General features: G+C 38.5%; 2 protein-coding genes across 2 annotated transcripts in view; one reads left to right on the top strand and one right to left on the bottom strand.

Moving 5' to 3' along the window:
* Window positions 1–773: 773 nt before the first annotated feature.
* On the bottom strand, window positions 774–14,528 carry LOC139708591 (solute carrier family 66 member 3-like). The gene is made up of 7 exons (XM_071620530.1): window positions 13,868–14,528; window positions 12,215–12,297; window positions 10,523–10,595; window positions 9,990–10,056; window positions 4,004–4,124; window positions 3,280–3,321; window positions 774–1,727 (listed from the first exon to the last, which is right to left on the bottom strand). The coding sequence occupies exons 1-7, from the start codon at window positions 14,041–14,043 to the stop codon at window positions 1,636–1,638; spliced, it is 654 nt and encodes a 217-aa protein (XP_071476631.1). The 5' UTR covers window positions 14,044–14,528; the 3' UTR covers window positions 774–1,635.
* Window positions 14,208–17,768, top strand: part of LOC139708592 (hippocalcin-like protein 1) — a 150,370-nt gene continuing 146,809 nt past the window's right edge. The window contains exon 1 of the mRNA XM_071620531.1: window positions 14,208–14,378. The gene's annotated coding sequence lies outside the window, so the exon portion shown is untranslated. The remainder of the gene's footprint in view (window positions 14,379–17,768) is intronic.

The following is a 17,768-nucleotide window of genomic DNA, read 5'->3' as shown; positions in this document are numbered from 1 at the left end:
TTCTTGTGTTACTCATGTTCCAGCTTTCAAATACATGTATTGACAATCAAATGAGAGAAGAACACTAGTTTCATGGTTTGCACGCATTAAAATGACACAATTAAAGATAAAAATGTGCATTTTACCTAGGTACAAAACAAATGACTAAAATAATGATCATAAATATTAGCCATCTGGAATGCAGACAAGTACACATTTGGACCATTTACAATATTACAGTTTGGAGCTTCACCAGGTGAAGACGAGTCCTGAGTATAATCAGGCAGGTGTCTATGGGAAATTTATGTTGTAGCAAAATCAGTCCGTCCTCAACGGGTTAAAAACAAACAAGCAAAAAATTGAGAAACAAGTGGCCTATGATCATGATGCTCTGAGCATTACATGGAACTGTCAAGCTCAGTAATTTGGTTTATACTCTGAACTTGACGCTGGCACAAGAAATTATGAAAAGGAAGCAGTCAGGGGTTAGGGGTCATGGGTCAATTGTCCCAGGGCTACTAGTGGACTGCTTGCCTGACTGTCCAAAGAGTGCTTGAATATGCTGCAATGTAGAACAGCCTCTCATATCCATGGATGTCTTGAACCTGAGAAATGGGATTCAGCTGACAGTATTCAGTAGACTCTTGATTTTATACAGAATACAACTACATCATATTCTTTTTTTTTCTTTCATACACTGTAAGTAGAGCAATTTTTCTGGTTCAAGTAGCTATTGCGTCCCCTGTACAGTCTATATAATGTGCTAAGTAAATTGAAAGAAAGTAAATGACGATCAACTCTAGAGCTTTTAAAATAAATGACAATTTTCAAGTAGTAAACTCTTATTTACAGTTACTAGAATAGCACAAAATGTAAACCCTACTCCACATTTGCCACAATAATCAAATTCCTTCAACATGCAGCACAAACATTCTTGTATTATAATGCCAGTATTCCAAAATTTTGTCAGGTATGTCAAATATGCTTTGTGGAACAGAATTCACATTCAAATCTTTGCTTACAACAAGCATATACAATGCATTACGATATATCACTGTGTCAACTCCTAATATAGAGCCATTTGAATGTCAGAGTGGGTGGGAATGGCGGATCTGTGGATGCACTACACACCTAAATTTGACGCTTGTCATGCTGAATACAAGTGAATTCACAAACTTGTTGAGAACCAAGAGAGCACTGCTGCTGAAAGACATAAACATTTGTTTTCAGAACCCTTCAGTATATCAGTAGGGAGATCTGAATTCCATTTCATGATTTAGTTTACAATTAAAACCTGCTTCACTGAAGTAACCATGGCAACAGCTGAGCAATTTCCACCAGTCAGCTGTGAACATTCACGTCACCTGCCGTGGCAAATGCAGCTTATATATATCACGTAACAATATTGCAAACGTTTTCATGAAACAGACATCTTCTGACTTCTACCTATTGATATTCAACCTGAGTGGATCGTCTTTTACAACTTGGACCAAATACAGTGAAAATTCTGGATTTCTGACATATAACACTGACAATACTGTGATGTAAGCAGCTAAGATACAGGAGAATGTGAATGGAATGTTGAGTGGCTTGTATGGAAGAGAGAAGACGGAGGGAAAAACCGGCCCGAGACGTTGCTGGCAGCGAGCACTGATCCTACTCAAACTTCTTCTCACTGGGTCGGTAATACAAGATGGCTCCACACACGAGGAAGTTTAAAGCACCTGATACAGTAAAGTTTGTGATCACTGAAAGAAAACAAATGGTGATAAAGAGAAAGGAAAAAAAAGTAAACAACATGAATTTGACAGTGAAAAAAGAACCAATATTGCATGTGGTAGAGCTTACGAGCAAGCTCACAACAGCAGAAAATGTGCAAGTAAACACAAGCTATTTGCGACTTGATCCAGATGTCATTCCTGATATATCTCTACAGTTTGCTTTGACCAGAACGAGTGGACAGTGTTCACTAATCTTATGTACACATCCTCTATCAAATCAATAGAAACTTGACTCTGGCCCACCGGATTTCTGTAATTTCAGGAACAAAAAGCGATGTCCAGTACAAATGAATCTGCACTTAAAGCAAAGTAGGAAAATGGACATCTTGTTCCACAAAGAATGATAAAAAGATTATTGTGAAACATTGATAATCTGTGAAACAAATGAATGATCAGAGAAAGCTAAAATCATACTATAATTCGAGCAACATCTGTCTGTTTGTCTGTCTGTCTGTTTTTCCTCTACTCCTCCCAGGTCCTTGGTCCAATCTCCATCAAACTTAGTGGGTGGATGCAGATTCACTGCAAAATTGCCCTTGAGGGGTTCATTTTTTGTAAAGGTCAAGGTCACTGGGGTCAAAGGTCAAATAACTGTTTACCTCTACTCCTCCCAGGTCCTTGGTCCGATCTCCATCAAACTTAGTGGGTGGATGCAGGTTCACCGCGAAATTGCCCTTGAGGGGTTCATTTTTGAAAAGGTCAAGGTCACTGGGGTCAAAGGTCAAATAACTGTTTTTCGCTACTCCTTGGGATTCCCCCAGAAATATCCTCAATGGGGATATCCCAGGTGTAGGCCTACTTATGCTTCCAGCAAGCTTGGCCAAGATCGGACCAAGGAGTAGCGCAAAATACTTATTTGACCTCCGTTGACCCAGTGACCTTGACCATTTCTGGGGGAATCCCCATAGAGGATTTCTGGGCACTGGCTGAAGCCAAACAAGCATGATAAATGTACTCTCTGATAGTATGGATCATTCCACTCCTTTTTGTTGGACAAGCCCCCCCCCCCCCCCCCCCCCCCCACCTCCACGGGTACATTGACTAGTGCCCTACATATAATGAGCCAAAATCTAACCCTAGCCCAGGATCGACAGAATCGACACATAATTATGTTTTCTATGCTGTAGACTACTGATATCTGATAAACTATTGCTCTGCAGTCACTGCTACAATTTGTGTATGAAAAAACAAAAATATTTATTCATTCCTTGTCACACTGGACATAATGGCCAGAATTCACAAAGACAGTTGAAATTTGGTCTATAGTTTTTGCAAATATACATTTCGAACTGCATGAATGCGTGAGACAGATCACATACACCAACAGACATCCAATAATTAACCACCGCTGATAAGTTGGTTCATGGGCTAACTTTAAACCATGGTTTTGATTTATACTATCTTTGTGAATTCAGACCAAAGATTCTGTATCAACAGATAACCAGCTTGTGAAATGGGCAGGACTTACAAGGAGCATAATGCATCAAATAGGTCTCATTTAAAGAATGCAAATACTCACATAAATAGTCTGGCTTGGTCAGAACAGTTGTTACCACACGACCTGTTTACCAAAGCAAGAAATAAATAAAGAAAAGAGAGTCAAGGTTGAGGATTTTACCTCATTTGACTAATGAGTGGATTACAGGTATTTTTCAGTTTGTCATAACACTGCTATTGATGGTAAACACTTGCCCATACTAAACAGACATTGGCTTGTCTACTAGAGCTTTTGATGCAATAGACAAGTTACAGTCCACATATCACCATTATCACTTCAAAAAAAACAACAACAACAACAAACAAAAAACAAAAACCAAACAGCCATGGAGGGGTAGTATCGTATCATATACAAATGGCATCTAAGTTTCAAAAAGTACATCTCGTCACATGGAGGCACTATTTTCCTCTCCTTTATTGAATGCAAGTGATCATAGCATTGTTCCATGCTTGTAAACATTTTTTCAATGCAGAAGGCACCAAAGTTAGGAAATCTACAGTCATCACTTGTTCTATTGTTCAAAATGATAAAACAACCAAAACAAAATGTGTGGTCTTGTACTATAGAGGCCTCCTTAAATTGTCACTAATAAATAAAAACATTAATGTACATCAGATATGGAGGGAGATAACAGAACCTTTGCTATCTTCCGCATTCAAAGTTTCACTGGGGAACATGAATTTTGCATTGCAACAAACATTCAACTGACTCATACGTCAAGGTATGCATTCATGCACAAACTTACCTATTGATGTCAGGCCTAGTACAAGCCACATGGTAAAACTGGCCGAGCCTGAATTCTTGGCCCTGTAGATAGTACTGAAGTTTAGAAGTTTGCTGCTGGCATTCAGAGGCATATTACATGACTGGAAGGGGGAAAAATATGGAAGATGACAATTACGTGATGTTAATTAGACCTGGTGACAGCATTGCCTGAACAGCCATGTAGTACTCAATTTGGATGTACTTTGGTGATTGACATAGAGCAGAAAAGTGGTTCAGATGACAGTGTGTCTGAAGTGAAATCAACAGACTTCGAACTGAGGTCCAGCGAGCTAAGCAGAACAATGTTTGCTAAGTGTTATATTATCTCCTCTAGAAAGAGAGAAGAATACTCTTGTCTCTCTATATGATACACACACAAGAAAAGGGCCCTGAGTATGAGAAATCCATATTTTTGAAAGATCAAGATTCATTTATTACCAAAGAGTAGGGAGCATTATCCAGTTGAACTGAGCCACCCTCTCATGAACACGGACTACATCTTGTCAACACATCATGCAGTACACAGATGTCATGGGTGATATTGTGTATTCCATAAATCAGGGCTACACACTAACCCACTGGTCTGACTCTTTTGTCGGACCAGTATGTAGGCTACCTACCCAGTTTTTCCATTTTTTTCATAGTCCGGCATTCCTGACAAAAGTTACTGGGTAAACAGTGATTATTACTGGTCAGGGACCGTCCGACCAGTGCCAGTGTGCAGCATTGCACAAATCGTTACTTGATCAATGAGATGTAAAAATACAAGAGACCCGCGGGTCTAGCGCTCACCTGAGTATCGTAAGTTCACCTTTAACACAGTCACTAATCTAAATTACACACAGCTCTACCAAAATTTTAATTTGGGGGGATGGGGGGGCAAGGAGCATGGTGCCCATTTTAACAAATTGAGATCCTAACCCCCCAGGGATGCTGCCTGCCAAGTTTGGTGAACATCCATCATGAGGTTTTCAAGAAGAAGATGAAAATGTACAATTTAGGCCCCAATTTGGACCTCCCCACCCCTCCCCCTGCCCGCAAGGGGGGCACCCCTGGATCTGCTATCAAACAAACTTCAGGGCTGCCAACCCTCACGCATTGAGCGTGAGACTCACGCAATTCAACCGATTTTGACTGTCTCACTCTGATAAACGAAATCTCACGCTAAACCCCCAAAATGGAATGTACATGACTACAAAAATAAATATATCTCTAAATTCTCTGATATTCCGAATATCGATATGCCCAAGCCCAAAATTTCGAGATTTACCACGTGAGCGTAGCTTGTACTTTTGGCAAATTACAGTACATGTATGGCTATGACGTGTGCTTTACATCGCTTTACATACACTGACTGTGTACGTAGTACGTACGGCCGCACAGCAGGCCGCCAGGTGCTAGCCAGGAGGTCGCTCCGCTCCCTTGCAGTGTCTCACGCCAAACTTTCACTCAAGGTTGGCAGCCCTGAAACTTGAAACTACAGTCATTAATGTACTAGCTCATAGTATTAACTTAGCTCTATCACTTCTGATTCTAGAGAAGATTTTTCAAGATTCCTTAATTTTGGGAGGTTTTGGTCCCTTGGGGCCCTCCAGGTGGGACAGGGTGCCCATTTGAACAAATTGAGATCCTACAACCCTAGGGATGCTTCCTGCCAAGTTTGGTGAAAATGGGTCATGGGGTTCTCAAGAAGAAGATGAAAATGTACAATTTAGGCTCCATTAGGACCCCTCCCACCCCCCTCCCCTGGGTCCCAAGGGGGGCACCCCTGATTCCGCCATGAACAAACTTGAAACTACAGCCATCAATGTACTAACTCATAGTATTAACTTAGCTCTATCACTTCTGGTTCTAGAGAAGAAGATTTTTAAAGATGGGCAATTCCATAAATTCGGACGTACATTTTGAACACATTATTAAGCTGCCAAAGATACCAAGATTGAGAATATGAAACTTTTTTCTGGCCATGATATGACAAGTGGTTAGTAGAAAACAATTAACTATGAAAAAATTATGTCAAGGCCTCAGTGACCTTGGAATGATTAAAAAATAGCATGTGTTCGGACGTACACAGAAAAAGTGAATTTTCTGACTTCATAAGTTCAATCACAAAGTTCTGTGAAGTATGCAATATTTTTCTAAAAATTCACATTATAACAGTTAAAGTAGATGTGAAATGATGTAGAAATGTAAAAAAAAATTGCAATTTAAACAATTAACATGGAAATTATTATGTTTGTTTTTTGTTTCGGACGTACAGTTTCGGACGTACACGACCGCCGTTTCGGACGTACACTTTGTACACCCTCAACAACACTTATAATAAATGCAAAAAGAAATTTGTTACATAACTATTTTTCATCCTAGGCTCTTCTCAGATGATAGCACTTGTCTATCATGTCAGCATTACCAGTGTAAATGAATAAAAGAGCTTCAGAACATGAAAAATACTGTATACATAGGGTCTGTGCATTATCAGCTGCCTTAATACATGTGACAATATTCAGGCATGACAAGTATATGTACTTGTATTACAGAACCAGAATTCTTATATCAAACTTTGTGATTATAACACAAAATACAGCCTAAAAACTAACTGGCCAGAACAACAGAATCATATGTGTTGCAAACTGTAGGTAACCAATTACTATATTAATTAAAGAAACATTATATTTCATTTTTTTTTGTTCATGGTACAAAATAATGTACGGTCAACGAAGGACTGTACCAGATGCATTTATTTACAAACAGAAAGAAAAATAAAATTTGTGGAAAATGGAAAGATTTATGTGTAGTAACCAATAACTGTTTGTAACATACTGACTAGATATTTGTTACATGTACATTGTATACCATGGTGGCAAAACAATACATTTTTTTTTTTTTTTTACAGACAACAGTAGAGTAATCCTGACACAATGGATATTGTTCACGGGCAAGTCAAAGCTATTTGATTTTGCCCTCTTATGGGAAATAAGAGTGAAAAATAGGCCTGTTTTACCAATATTAGAATTAAACCCTAGTCTTAAAGCATAGTGCAGGCTTAGTAAACAAGGACCTTTACAATTATGGAAAAAAATAATCAAAAGAAACCAATTGCTGATTACTTTATGTTGATTCAACAGTAAGTACATTGTACATGCATGTATTGGACCAGAAAATTTTACATGAATTTTTACTCTGTTCTCAAAACTCTCTGAACTTACAATGAAAAGAGCAAAGCAAATATTGCGTGGTCACATTCAATTTATGAGGGATAAATGTATTAAACACAACATTCAGTGTAATTCAAACATTATGGGTTCCTTTTTGTGAGGTCAAGCTCACAAAAACATGCATGGTAATGTATAAAGAAAGTAAAATATGGGACAGTTTTGCATTTTGCTTGGAGTATTCTGGTAATCAAAGGCCTTTTGATGTTGTTGTTTTTTATATAGAATATTAGATTTAGTGAAATGTTATTGAGTACCTGCTAAACAATGGGCTCTATGCAGTGTATTTTTGTTGCATAATCTACAGGATGTATTCTATGGAAAAAATCTTATTCACTCTGAAATATTTATAATTATTATCATAAATCACTAACACTATCATAACCATTTTTATGGCATGACCTGCTCCAGTACTCCTTCGGCAGCAACATCAGTCTGTAATTTTCAAATGAATGATTAAAGTGCATGAAGATAAATCACAAATTAGAAAGGGCTGCACACTTACCCATTTTTTCTACTGGTCGGACTGGTCTGTCAGACCAGTAGGTACCCAGTTTTTCCATCTTTTAACTGGTCCATCCCTTTAAAAAAAATACTGGTCCGACAGTAATTTTTACTTGTCCTGGACAATCGGACCAGTGCCAGTGTGCAGCATTGAATTAAATCATTAAGTTGAAAAACAATTTATGACATAGATACTACAGTAGACCATGAAACCGATTTTGAAAGAAGATAAATACATCATAGCTTTGTGAAGAAAATTGACAAAAAGTTTAGGAACTAACCGAAGTGAATTGAACATTGTATACATGTCTATGAGGTCTTAGGTCGTAACAATGATGTATATCATGTCTATTGTTGTCTAAATTGCAGGCTGTGTGTCCATATATCTGTAATCAAAATGCATGAAGATGCAGACGATAACTTCGAGTCACAGGATTAGGATTGTAAACACCAGCTGACAAAAATGGTAGGAAACAGTACATTGTAGTATTGCAATGTGAATGCAAGGTGATAAGAAGCTGAAATACTCAGTCTTGGCCAAAATAGGAGGGTATTTCATACAACAAGCCACCTTCTCTGCTCTATGTAAGCAGGGAGGTGGTAAGCAAGTAATCAATATCTGTCCTTGTAAAGACACATTGTCTAAAGAATGTCTCTTATATGACCATTCCCTACTGTTGGTGGTTTTCATACATTCCACTGTATCAACTTCAGACCACGCTTTCTGTTCAGCCTAACTTGTTTGTGTGCACACATACATGTATGGACAGAATTTGTTTATTTAATGAATAATTAAAATTTTATTGACTATTATAAACCTATGTATACAAGAGGATTAGACACAGAAATGTATTCCTTAAATATGTAAGCTCAATAGGATTGTTTTCAATGGGTTCCAGAGCACAGTAAGAAGTCAACATGAAAAGTGTTTCGGACGTACATAAAAGTTGTTTCGGACGTACATAAAAAAGTGTACGTCCGAACACATATTTTTTCACTAATTAGAGATAATTACAAAATTCTAACGTTACACATTTGAAAAGCAACAAAAACTTGCTTTGCATTGAGATTTTGCAGTTTACTGGCATTCAAGTTTTTATGTAAGATTTAAAAAAAGTGTTTTTTTGTTTCGGACGTACATTGAAATAATGCACAAAATAAAAGTAAAGAAGACAACATAAATTGTCACTTTCACGTTCTCTATCGTGTGGATATGGAAAAAGTGATTCATTACCTTCATATTCAATGATGTAGTGACTTGAAAAGTTTTCTTTTCCTTCACAAAAAATATCAAATGAAACAGTGGATTATAAAAGTGGTTCCAGAGCAGTTGTCAAATGGCTTCATTGAAATCACTCCTGTGACCTTGACCTTGATAAAGTGCATTTCTAATTAACATTTTTGAACAGTTTAAACAATTCCCATCAAAATGATATATAATTTGTGCTGATAATTTCATTTTGAAAAATTGACCCTCTGGTTGACAAATTTATGGAATTGCCCAGATGCCTTAATTTTGGGGGTCTGGACCCCTGGGGCCTCCTGGGTGGGGCATGGTGCCCATTTTAACAAATTGAGATCTGAACCCCCTAGGGATGCTACCTGCCAAGTTTGGTGAAAATCCATAATGAGGTTTTCAAGAAGATGATAAAAATGTGGACCCCCCCCCCCCCTACCCCAATAGGGGCATCCCTGGATCTGCCATGAACAAACTTGGAACTACAGTCATTAATGTACTAACTCATAGTATTAACTTAGCTCTATCACTTCTGGTTCTAGAGAAGAAGATTTTTAAAGATTCCTTAATTTGGGGGGGGGGGGGGGTTGGGGCCCCCTGGGTGGGGCATGGTGCCCATTTTAACAAATTGAGATCCTAACCCCCTAGGGATGCTACTTGCCAAGTTTGGTGAAAATCAGTCTTGGGGTTTTCAAGAAGAAGATGAAAATGTAAAAAGTTCACGCACGACGCACGCCGGACGAAGAGCGATCGCAATAGCTCACTTGAGCCTTCGGCTCAGGTGAGCTAACAACAAGGGTAGGAGATACTCATGACACAAGTGAATGATACATGCACATCCTGCAAATTGATTTTAGTACTTTGAGGTTTACAAGCTAAATGAGTGACTTTGTCAAGTAATATGCAAACACAATTCCACTTTGATTTGTTTTTAAAGTTAATCCCCCCCCCCCCCCCCCCCCGAAACAGACTGTAAAAGAAAATGTAGACATGATGCAGTCTTTTATACTCACAAACAGGAATGCAATAACATATGCTGGGAAGACACCAGCCCCTATGAGTCCTGCTAATGTGAAAAATCTGAGGAAAGTCAAAACTCTGGCTAAGGAAGTTTGTCTGCGTGACGAAGAGTATAATTTGTACGTACACGAGGGACATGAAATATTCATTTTCCCATGTAACTCCATTAAGAACTCCACTTCTTAAGACTGTCAATACATATGGTTGAAGAATTATCATTTTTCTGTGTATTGCTGCACTATTTCAAATAAAAGTACATTATAAAATTATAAATGGAAAAACATATCTTCCAGCACTTTCAGTGGTATGTCAACGTGACATCAGTAAAGCAAGAGAAAAAAACTTTTTCCAAAGAAAACAGCATGTGAAACAAAACCATTAATCACTATCTAACTTTTTCATCCTGATGTACAATATATGTAACATTCAGTCTGTTAAGTATTATCAATTTGCTCTGGTAGAGAAAAACACAACAATAAACTTCATAGTCTGATGTGTTGTTCTATCCAATGACAGGAAAGGATACACAGCAGCCATGGGTATAAGTCTGAATTCAAGGTTGTCACTGTAATACACAATCAGTAGTACCATCAGCATAGCTGTGAAAAGAATGGCAAAATGATTTAATAACATTGCATGAAAGCTTCAGGCTTCTTACACTTTTTAGTGAGATAACAGTATTTGAGAAACCTCTTAGGAAATATGAAAGAGCATGCAATTCCAAGAGGGATTCAACATTTATTTGAAAAACAAACAAACAATGGTTTTTAAATGGCTGAGATATCCAAAAAAGAGCAAACCTAATAAAAGATGGGATCCACCTTTAAAGACTGCCTTGTTTCACTTTGTTTTTGGATGTCTTGGCCATTCCAAAATCGGTCTTCATCTAGAATAAAATGAATACCTCTAAGAATGGTATGCTTTGTATTATTTCATACTGTAAGTGTTTTCTTGGTATCTCGCAAAAAGCTATGTTTAAGCCCAATCCTCATCTCCACCAACATTACTAGCTAACAGATCCTTGTGAACAAAAGCGGAGACATACAACTGTACAATGCATACACATCTGTTCTACTGCAAACAAGATGCAACTGTACCTACTACAATAGTTTGTAGGTTGGTGCATGTGATATAATGGAATGTGAATTCAGAGCAAATCAAAGTTTAAATACTTATCAGAGATCTACTGTATGACATAAGCAGGGCTGCTAACACTGGAAACTAGTTGAGAGTGAGACTCCCATAGGCCAATGCTATAATTTAGGAGTCAAAATGAGTGAGATCAATAGAAATGCATGCAAATGAAATAAAGTTTTAGAGTGAGAAAGGACCAAAATGAGTGAGTCTCACGCCCAATGCGCGAGAGTTGGCAGCCCTGCATAAGCCACAGTGTGCATCTCATGAAGGGCACAAGGAACCATACACAGTATCTTCTCTTTTGATCATCACTCATAATTACTTGCATACACTGTCAGGCAGAAGCATCATATTCTGTATCTGCTGACCTTATCACAGCATACTTGCCTGTCACACTACTAAGATTATTTAACATACCGGGTATACTGTAGACATGTTTGTGTGTGGTATAATGTCGTGATTCTTCCACACTGGTGATTACACCATACAAGTATACTGTAGCTTACTGTTTTAACCTCAGTCTTGCACTGCAGCACAAAAACTTTGGCACTAGCCTTGCAGCTCTCTTGACAGGGCATCAGTGTTTATGGTTAAGTCTATACTTAATTTTTGATGATAGCAATGATAATGACGACGGCGATGACGACAACAACAATTAAGAATAACTACAATAATAATGATGATAATAATAATAATAATAATAATAATAATAATAATAATGATGATAATGATAATAATAATAATAATAATAATGGTAATCATTATTATTATTATCATTATTATACTAATATCAACAACAACAACAATAATAATAATAATAATAATAACAACAGAGATGGAGATCACAGATGAATGAATGAAAGGAACAATGTAGAAAGCATACATTTATGTATAATACCACTGTTGTACTCAATAATATAGCTGTCTGGTGGCTGTCTGGCTACGCATCAAATCTGACATCAAAAATCTAACAGAGGCAGAGGGACATAATATCTCTGATGTATTTCTCTTAATTTTGATTAATCAACTAGAGAAGCTATGATTCTCATATACCCTAACCCTGGCTTTCATTAATTCTTACCTTGTATTTCCAGAGCAATATACTCCGCAAAGGCCATCACAGGGAATAGATTTGTGAAGTGGTACAGCAGGCCTACCATGTACCTAGAAAATGAAATACAAAGGATAAAAAGGCTGAAATAATTCGTTACAAATTAACTTTCACATTATCAAAATTCTGTAAAACTGGAGGGACTGTATGAAAGTTTGTACTAATTAGGACATACAGTTGATTTCACTGGCAGTGACAGGTCTGTGCTTGGGAACCATGATTCTTTTTGCTGGAAACAAAACAAAAACAAACAAACAAGCAAACAAACAAACACATTATCAAGTATGTCTGGAAAAGAAGCATGATATACACTGTAGAACTTAATCATACAATCTATGAACCATGATTATTCTTATTGGAAACAAATGAAAATCAAACAAACAAATAAACATGTTTTCCATTATCAGGTATCTGGAAAAGAAGCAGGATATATAAACTTCATAATAAATTGCTTATAGATCTACAATCTATCCTTCCAATGCTGACCAAAGAAAAAAAGAGAGAAAAAAAAAGGAAGTTTAGAATTCGAACCATTCTGGCAAATTGAGCAGCCTTCTGCAACTAGCTACTCCTATACTTTTCAAAAATAAGTAAATGAATACACTAAATGAATAAATAAATAAGATATAGATCTAAATAAATAAATAATGCTGAAAGCTGCTTATTCAAATACAGCAAGCCAGTGGCATAAATTTGAGTCAAAATGGGCCTGAGTTTTTGATCGTAGCAAAATGACAAATTCACGTACAGTATTTATTTAAACATAAACATACATGTAAAACATTTAATAGGACTACACTCCTCTACAGGCAACAAAAAAACAACAACCAAACAAACATGCATTACCTGTGAGGGGATAGGGACATAGACTCGTAAGAGTACTGAAAACAATAAGGAGTAGAGGTAACGTTGCTAAAGAGAATACTAGCACTAGCAGTAGGTTTGGTGTCAAGAGTAGGGAGCCAATATCAGGTAAGGCCAGGGCAAGGAATAGAGCAATAAGCAAACACGAAGGAATGCGAATAGCAATGAATGTAGGGCCGGCCGGGATTATAATCCAATCCAATCCCTGGCCTGGGAGGGGATTGGATTAGTGGCAAAATCGTGAAATAGGCCCCACCGCAGTGCGCGTGCACCGGTGCGATGCTATGCTGTGGAAATCGGCCCCACCGCCGTATGCATCTCGCGTAAACCCCGTTTGGTGGGGCCGTATTCACGAGTATTATACTGTGGAAGAAAGCCCCACCGCCGTGCTTATCTACCGATGAACGCCACACGGTGGGGCTGAATTCACGAGTATAAACAGGCGAGCCGCCGTAGTATTTGTACGGATACGCAGTGGTGGGGCCTATTTCACGAGTATGCCGGATTAGTTTAGATCTCCGGTTTCGCGGCCCCTGGAGGAGTGCTACTGGCACAGCACAGCATACAGAGCCTAACGTGTTTAATAGAGCCTGTAGAGGGAAAACTGAGGCAACATGAGCATCTCACTCGCCCGAACACCCGGAGCTCCTTGTGTGCCCAACCCCGGGGTTTACACACTCGGCATTTGCCATTAGCCATCATGACATTGATAAAATTTTAATTTGATTTTGAAGAAGGCGAAGTGTTAGAATATCTTACACAACTGTCTCCATTAATGCACCGTTGAAACTTAGTCCCTTTGCACTCCTCGCTACAATAACATTTCTCATCTGTGGCACTTTTGCGAATAGGCATGGTGCTACGCAGAAGAAATTGAGAAATCTCAACAGATTGTCCACGCTGACAGCGTTGCTGGTGTCCATGGAGGCTGACATTTTAAAAGTCTTCCCATCATTCCTTCAAAGGACGAAGTCGGAAGTAGTCTCTCTTCGTGTGATGCATGCTTGCAGTACGTATTTTGTAAGCAAGATAATCGTGTGTGTACCATACACACATCCGTATAATGTGTCTGTCAGTGCCGCAATGCAGTTGAATGCATGCTTTGCGAGCTAGCTAGATGCACTAGTATGAGTGTATGTTATCCCCAAGAACGTTTACTCTCGATCTCCTACAGGCTACAGATACGACCTCTCAGCTGAACAAGAGCCCTTAATTCCAAGAGCAAATTTCTGGTTGATCGGTTAACAACTTGGAGAGTTTACACTTTGCGGTGAGTATATTCCTTGTGTACGTTTTTATATCGGTAGCCTAAGTAAATTCTTGGGGTAAGAATAAGATATATTTCCTCTGCAGGTTGCCGGTTGCCCGTCATCTCCATCGATCGCAGTCAGACAGAGGCGCAGTGCTCGACGTGGGTTAGTGTGTGCACACACAGCTAGAGCTGGCAGCTAGCTCTGCCCATATGCAACCCACACAACACTGACAAGTAGCGAGCTCGAGCTAACCGTGTGTCAGGACGTCAGCCCATCCCCGGGGCTCGAAATGAGTCCGCAGCCAGCGCGCAGCGCTAAAAGGACTGCAGTACAGGCCGTAGGGGTAGTACTAGTAGAGTTTATACAGTAAGTAGGCATAGGCCTACTCTTTCTTCCAGTCCTTTTATTGAACTTATGTAAATGTACCCCCATCCCCACTAGCCTATCTTGGGACTCTGGTCCGGGGTCCATGTCGTGATGTTACCCTAGACATGATCAGTCATTAAAGCCAAAACATAGTTCTGGTACGCCTGTAAAAGTTGTCAAATTTCGCTCCCAAATGTGAACGTATGCCTAGGAAATGTGCGGAATAATGCTGTAATAACAAGATATTCGATGGGTAACGACGAAAATGCGAAATACTAACCAAAAAGGTTCAGTCTCAGAACTTACCGGTACCCGAACGGGGTCAGGCTTAACTCGGACTCGGGTACAACTCGGCCTCGCTTTGACGGCGGGCTGAGTTGTCTTGGCTGTCCCTCTGGCTCTTCATGGATTGTACAGTGTTGTACTATGGGAGTGGCCTGTATGCTGCACTTCGCGTTCTGGCTACTCGCAGTTAAGGTCCGAGTTGATACAACGCGCGCATCAAAAAACCTCTTTGGTGCGCATGCATAATTAGTGTGCGCCTATCAAGCACCTCTAGAAAGAATCAAAGACGCTTGATAACAACAACAACTTCAAAGACAGCAACTCAGGTGATGTGTGGTATACGCTTGAGGACCGCGCGCTGTCCATTTGTTTTGTACAGGATTAGCACGCACTTTTCTATCTGTTCAGTTAGGCCTCGTTTGGTATACAGTAGAATATGGTGATCACGAACTGCCTGTAACGTTATTGTCTGCAATAGGGTTGAGTTTTCCCTGAGACGGAGTTAGTCTGGATCCTTTGGGAATAAAAGTTGGTTTATCGACTTTTATTTTTTATCACAAAATACTCCAAAACGACTCATCATCCCGGCAAATCGCGTCAGCCAGGTACAGTAAGGTTCTTTGTAGACTCTTTCGATATATTGCAAGCAAATATGAAATGGTGCCAGACGGGTTCTCAAACCCTTACCAAAACTATGTTTTTACTTTAAGGACACAGAGATCAACGTTACCCTATTAACCATCTCATCTAAAAAGTTAGAGGCTACTCTCTAAAACCGTAAGGCCTAAAGCCACCTACTGGTTAGACGGCTCTAATTCAAATTCGGTCGTATTTAGTAAATTTACTTAATACATATCACTTAATTTTTATGTTCACTTTTTAGCAAGGCGGGGGGTTACATATGGAACTCTTACATGTAGTCTTACCAAATTCGTGCTGGCAAGTTGCGTCTACATCTACATCACTTAAAAAAAGTAAACCAGGATTCAGGAAGAAGAAGATGAAGTGTAGGTAGAGTCTATTCTCTCATTACAGTTGAGAGTGAGTGTAAAATTTGTAAAAAGACTAGTGAGTGTTGCTGAACAATTTAAACATGTCACAGTTAAATGTCAGTAATGACACAAGCTGAGGACTGAGTGATTTTTAAGTTCGGTGCTGGTGCTAGCTAAGGTACAGCCTCCCTTGGCAACCAATGCATGGTCAAACAACCAATTCTAAATAAAATTTGCCATTTTTGATTGACTGCTGCAGCCAAGTTAGATGAGTTACATACCTGGGTAGTTCACTTTTTGTAACTTGGAAGAACTTTATGGTCGTAACATGCACAATGTATTTAATATTATGCCATGGTACGGATCTGACTGACTACCAGTTACTGCGCACAAGGTCACCAAAAGTGGTGTTTTTACCGTTGAACATCAAAGTTAAGATGTTTTTGGGTTCATGTGTGGAACCTGATAACTTCAAAATTCAATTTGCTTTAAGAACCCAATATTATGCATACTTTACAGACTGTCACAAGCCTGTTTAAAGGAGAATTCTAGTGCAGGTGAAACCTCTTTATAGCCTTGTCTGAAAAGAAGACAAAATTTTCTTAGCGCAACAAAAATTTTATCAAAATCAGATGAAAAATAAGGAAGTTACAACATTTTGAAGTTCACTAATTTTTTGTGAAACGGTTCTTCAACAGTCAAAATAAATGTGCAAATAGTAAAGTGAGGATGTCATCCCCTCACAATTTTTCATGTATGGTTTGTACATGTACCGTACATAAAATTTTGAAATTTCAAGTTTTTCATTCGAATACACCCCAGTCTCAAATCATGATAGTGTCTTGGAGCGGATCATTATTCTGAAGTTACTAGGAATAACATCATGTTTTAAAAATGCTTTAGTACCCGGGATACCAGAAACATTGAATTTTTGTTAATTTTTCATACACAATCAGTGGAAATTTGTTTAATAGGTGATGACATCATCAGCTCACTCATATGCATACTGTACAAGAAACTGTGAAGCAAAACTTCTTAATTTCAGAACTTCCCTAATTTTTATTCGATTTTGATAAAATTCTATTTTGTTCTTGCAAAATGTTACTCTTAAATTCTTATCAGACTAAACTGGACTGGAATTCCTCTTCAAAGCACCATGTACAACACCACCCATGCACAGGAATGCTCAAGGATTTTGGCTTCCTTAACTTTTTCTATTTTCCTTTTGTATAGATCTACATTCCAATTCCTTACCCAAAATTTCCAGGGTGCAACTAAACTCACACCCACACACATGAATGCACCAATACACAAACCAATACATGCAATACAGTGTGCCACAAAGAGTTGGCATATGTGACCCTGCATCACAAAACGTACAGAAAGTCGCCAGACATGAAATTTTAGTTATTAAAGAGCATATTCTGAAAGAGCAGACTTTAAGCTTTAAAATGATGTATTTATAACTCAAATCAAATGGACTCTCCTAACCTATCCAAATATTGGAAAGAAAGCACACACTCAGGAAAAGTGTGAACTGAGAAAAGAGGCTCTGAAGTACAGTGTCTATTCAAGTGCTAAATCTTTACCAAACCGTGCTGGCTGTGCGATGAATGGGACAAAAAACAGGAAGTCAACCACCCAAGTAACAAAAATGAAGGGATTATCAAATTAAACTGAAATTGAGCATTCCTTATTAACACATTCTGTTCATAATTAATGGGAATTTTCAAAGCAATAGCATCATCCTTTCAAAAGTTATTG

This window comes from Diadema antillarum, unplaced genomic scaffold, assembly GCF_040938485.1.
Source record: "Diadema antillarum isolate AM-2024a unplaced genomic scaffold, OU_Dant_1.0 seq00001353_RagTag, whole genome shotgun sequence".
NCBI classification, from domain to species: Eukaryota; Metazoa; Echinodermata; class Echinoidea; order Diadematoida; family Diadematidae; genus Diadema; species Diadema antillarum.
This window is presented reverse-complemented; position numbering and strand designations above follow the sequence as displayed.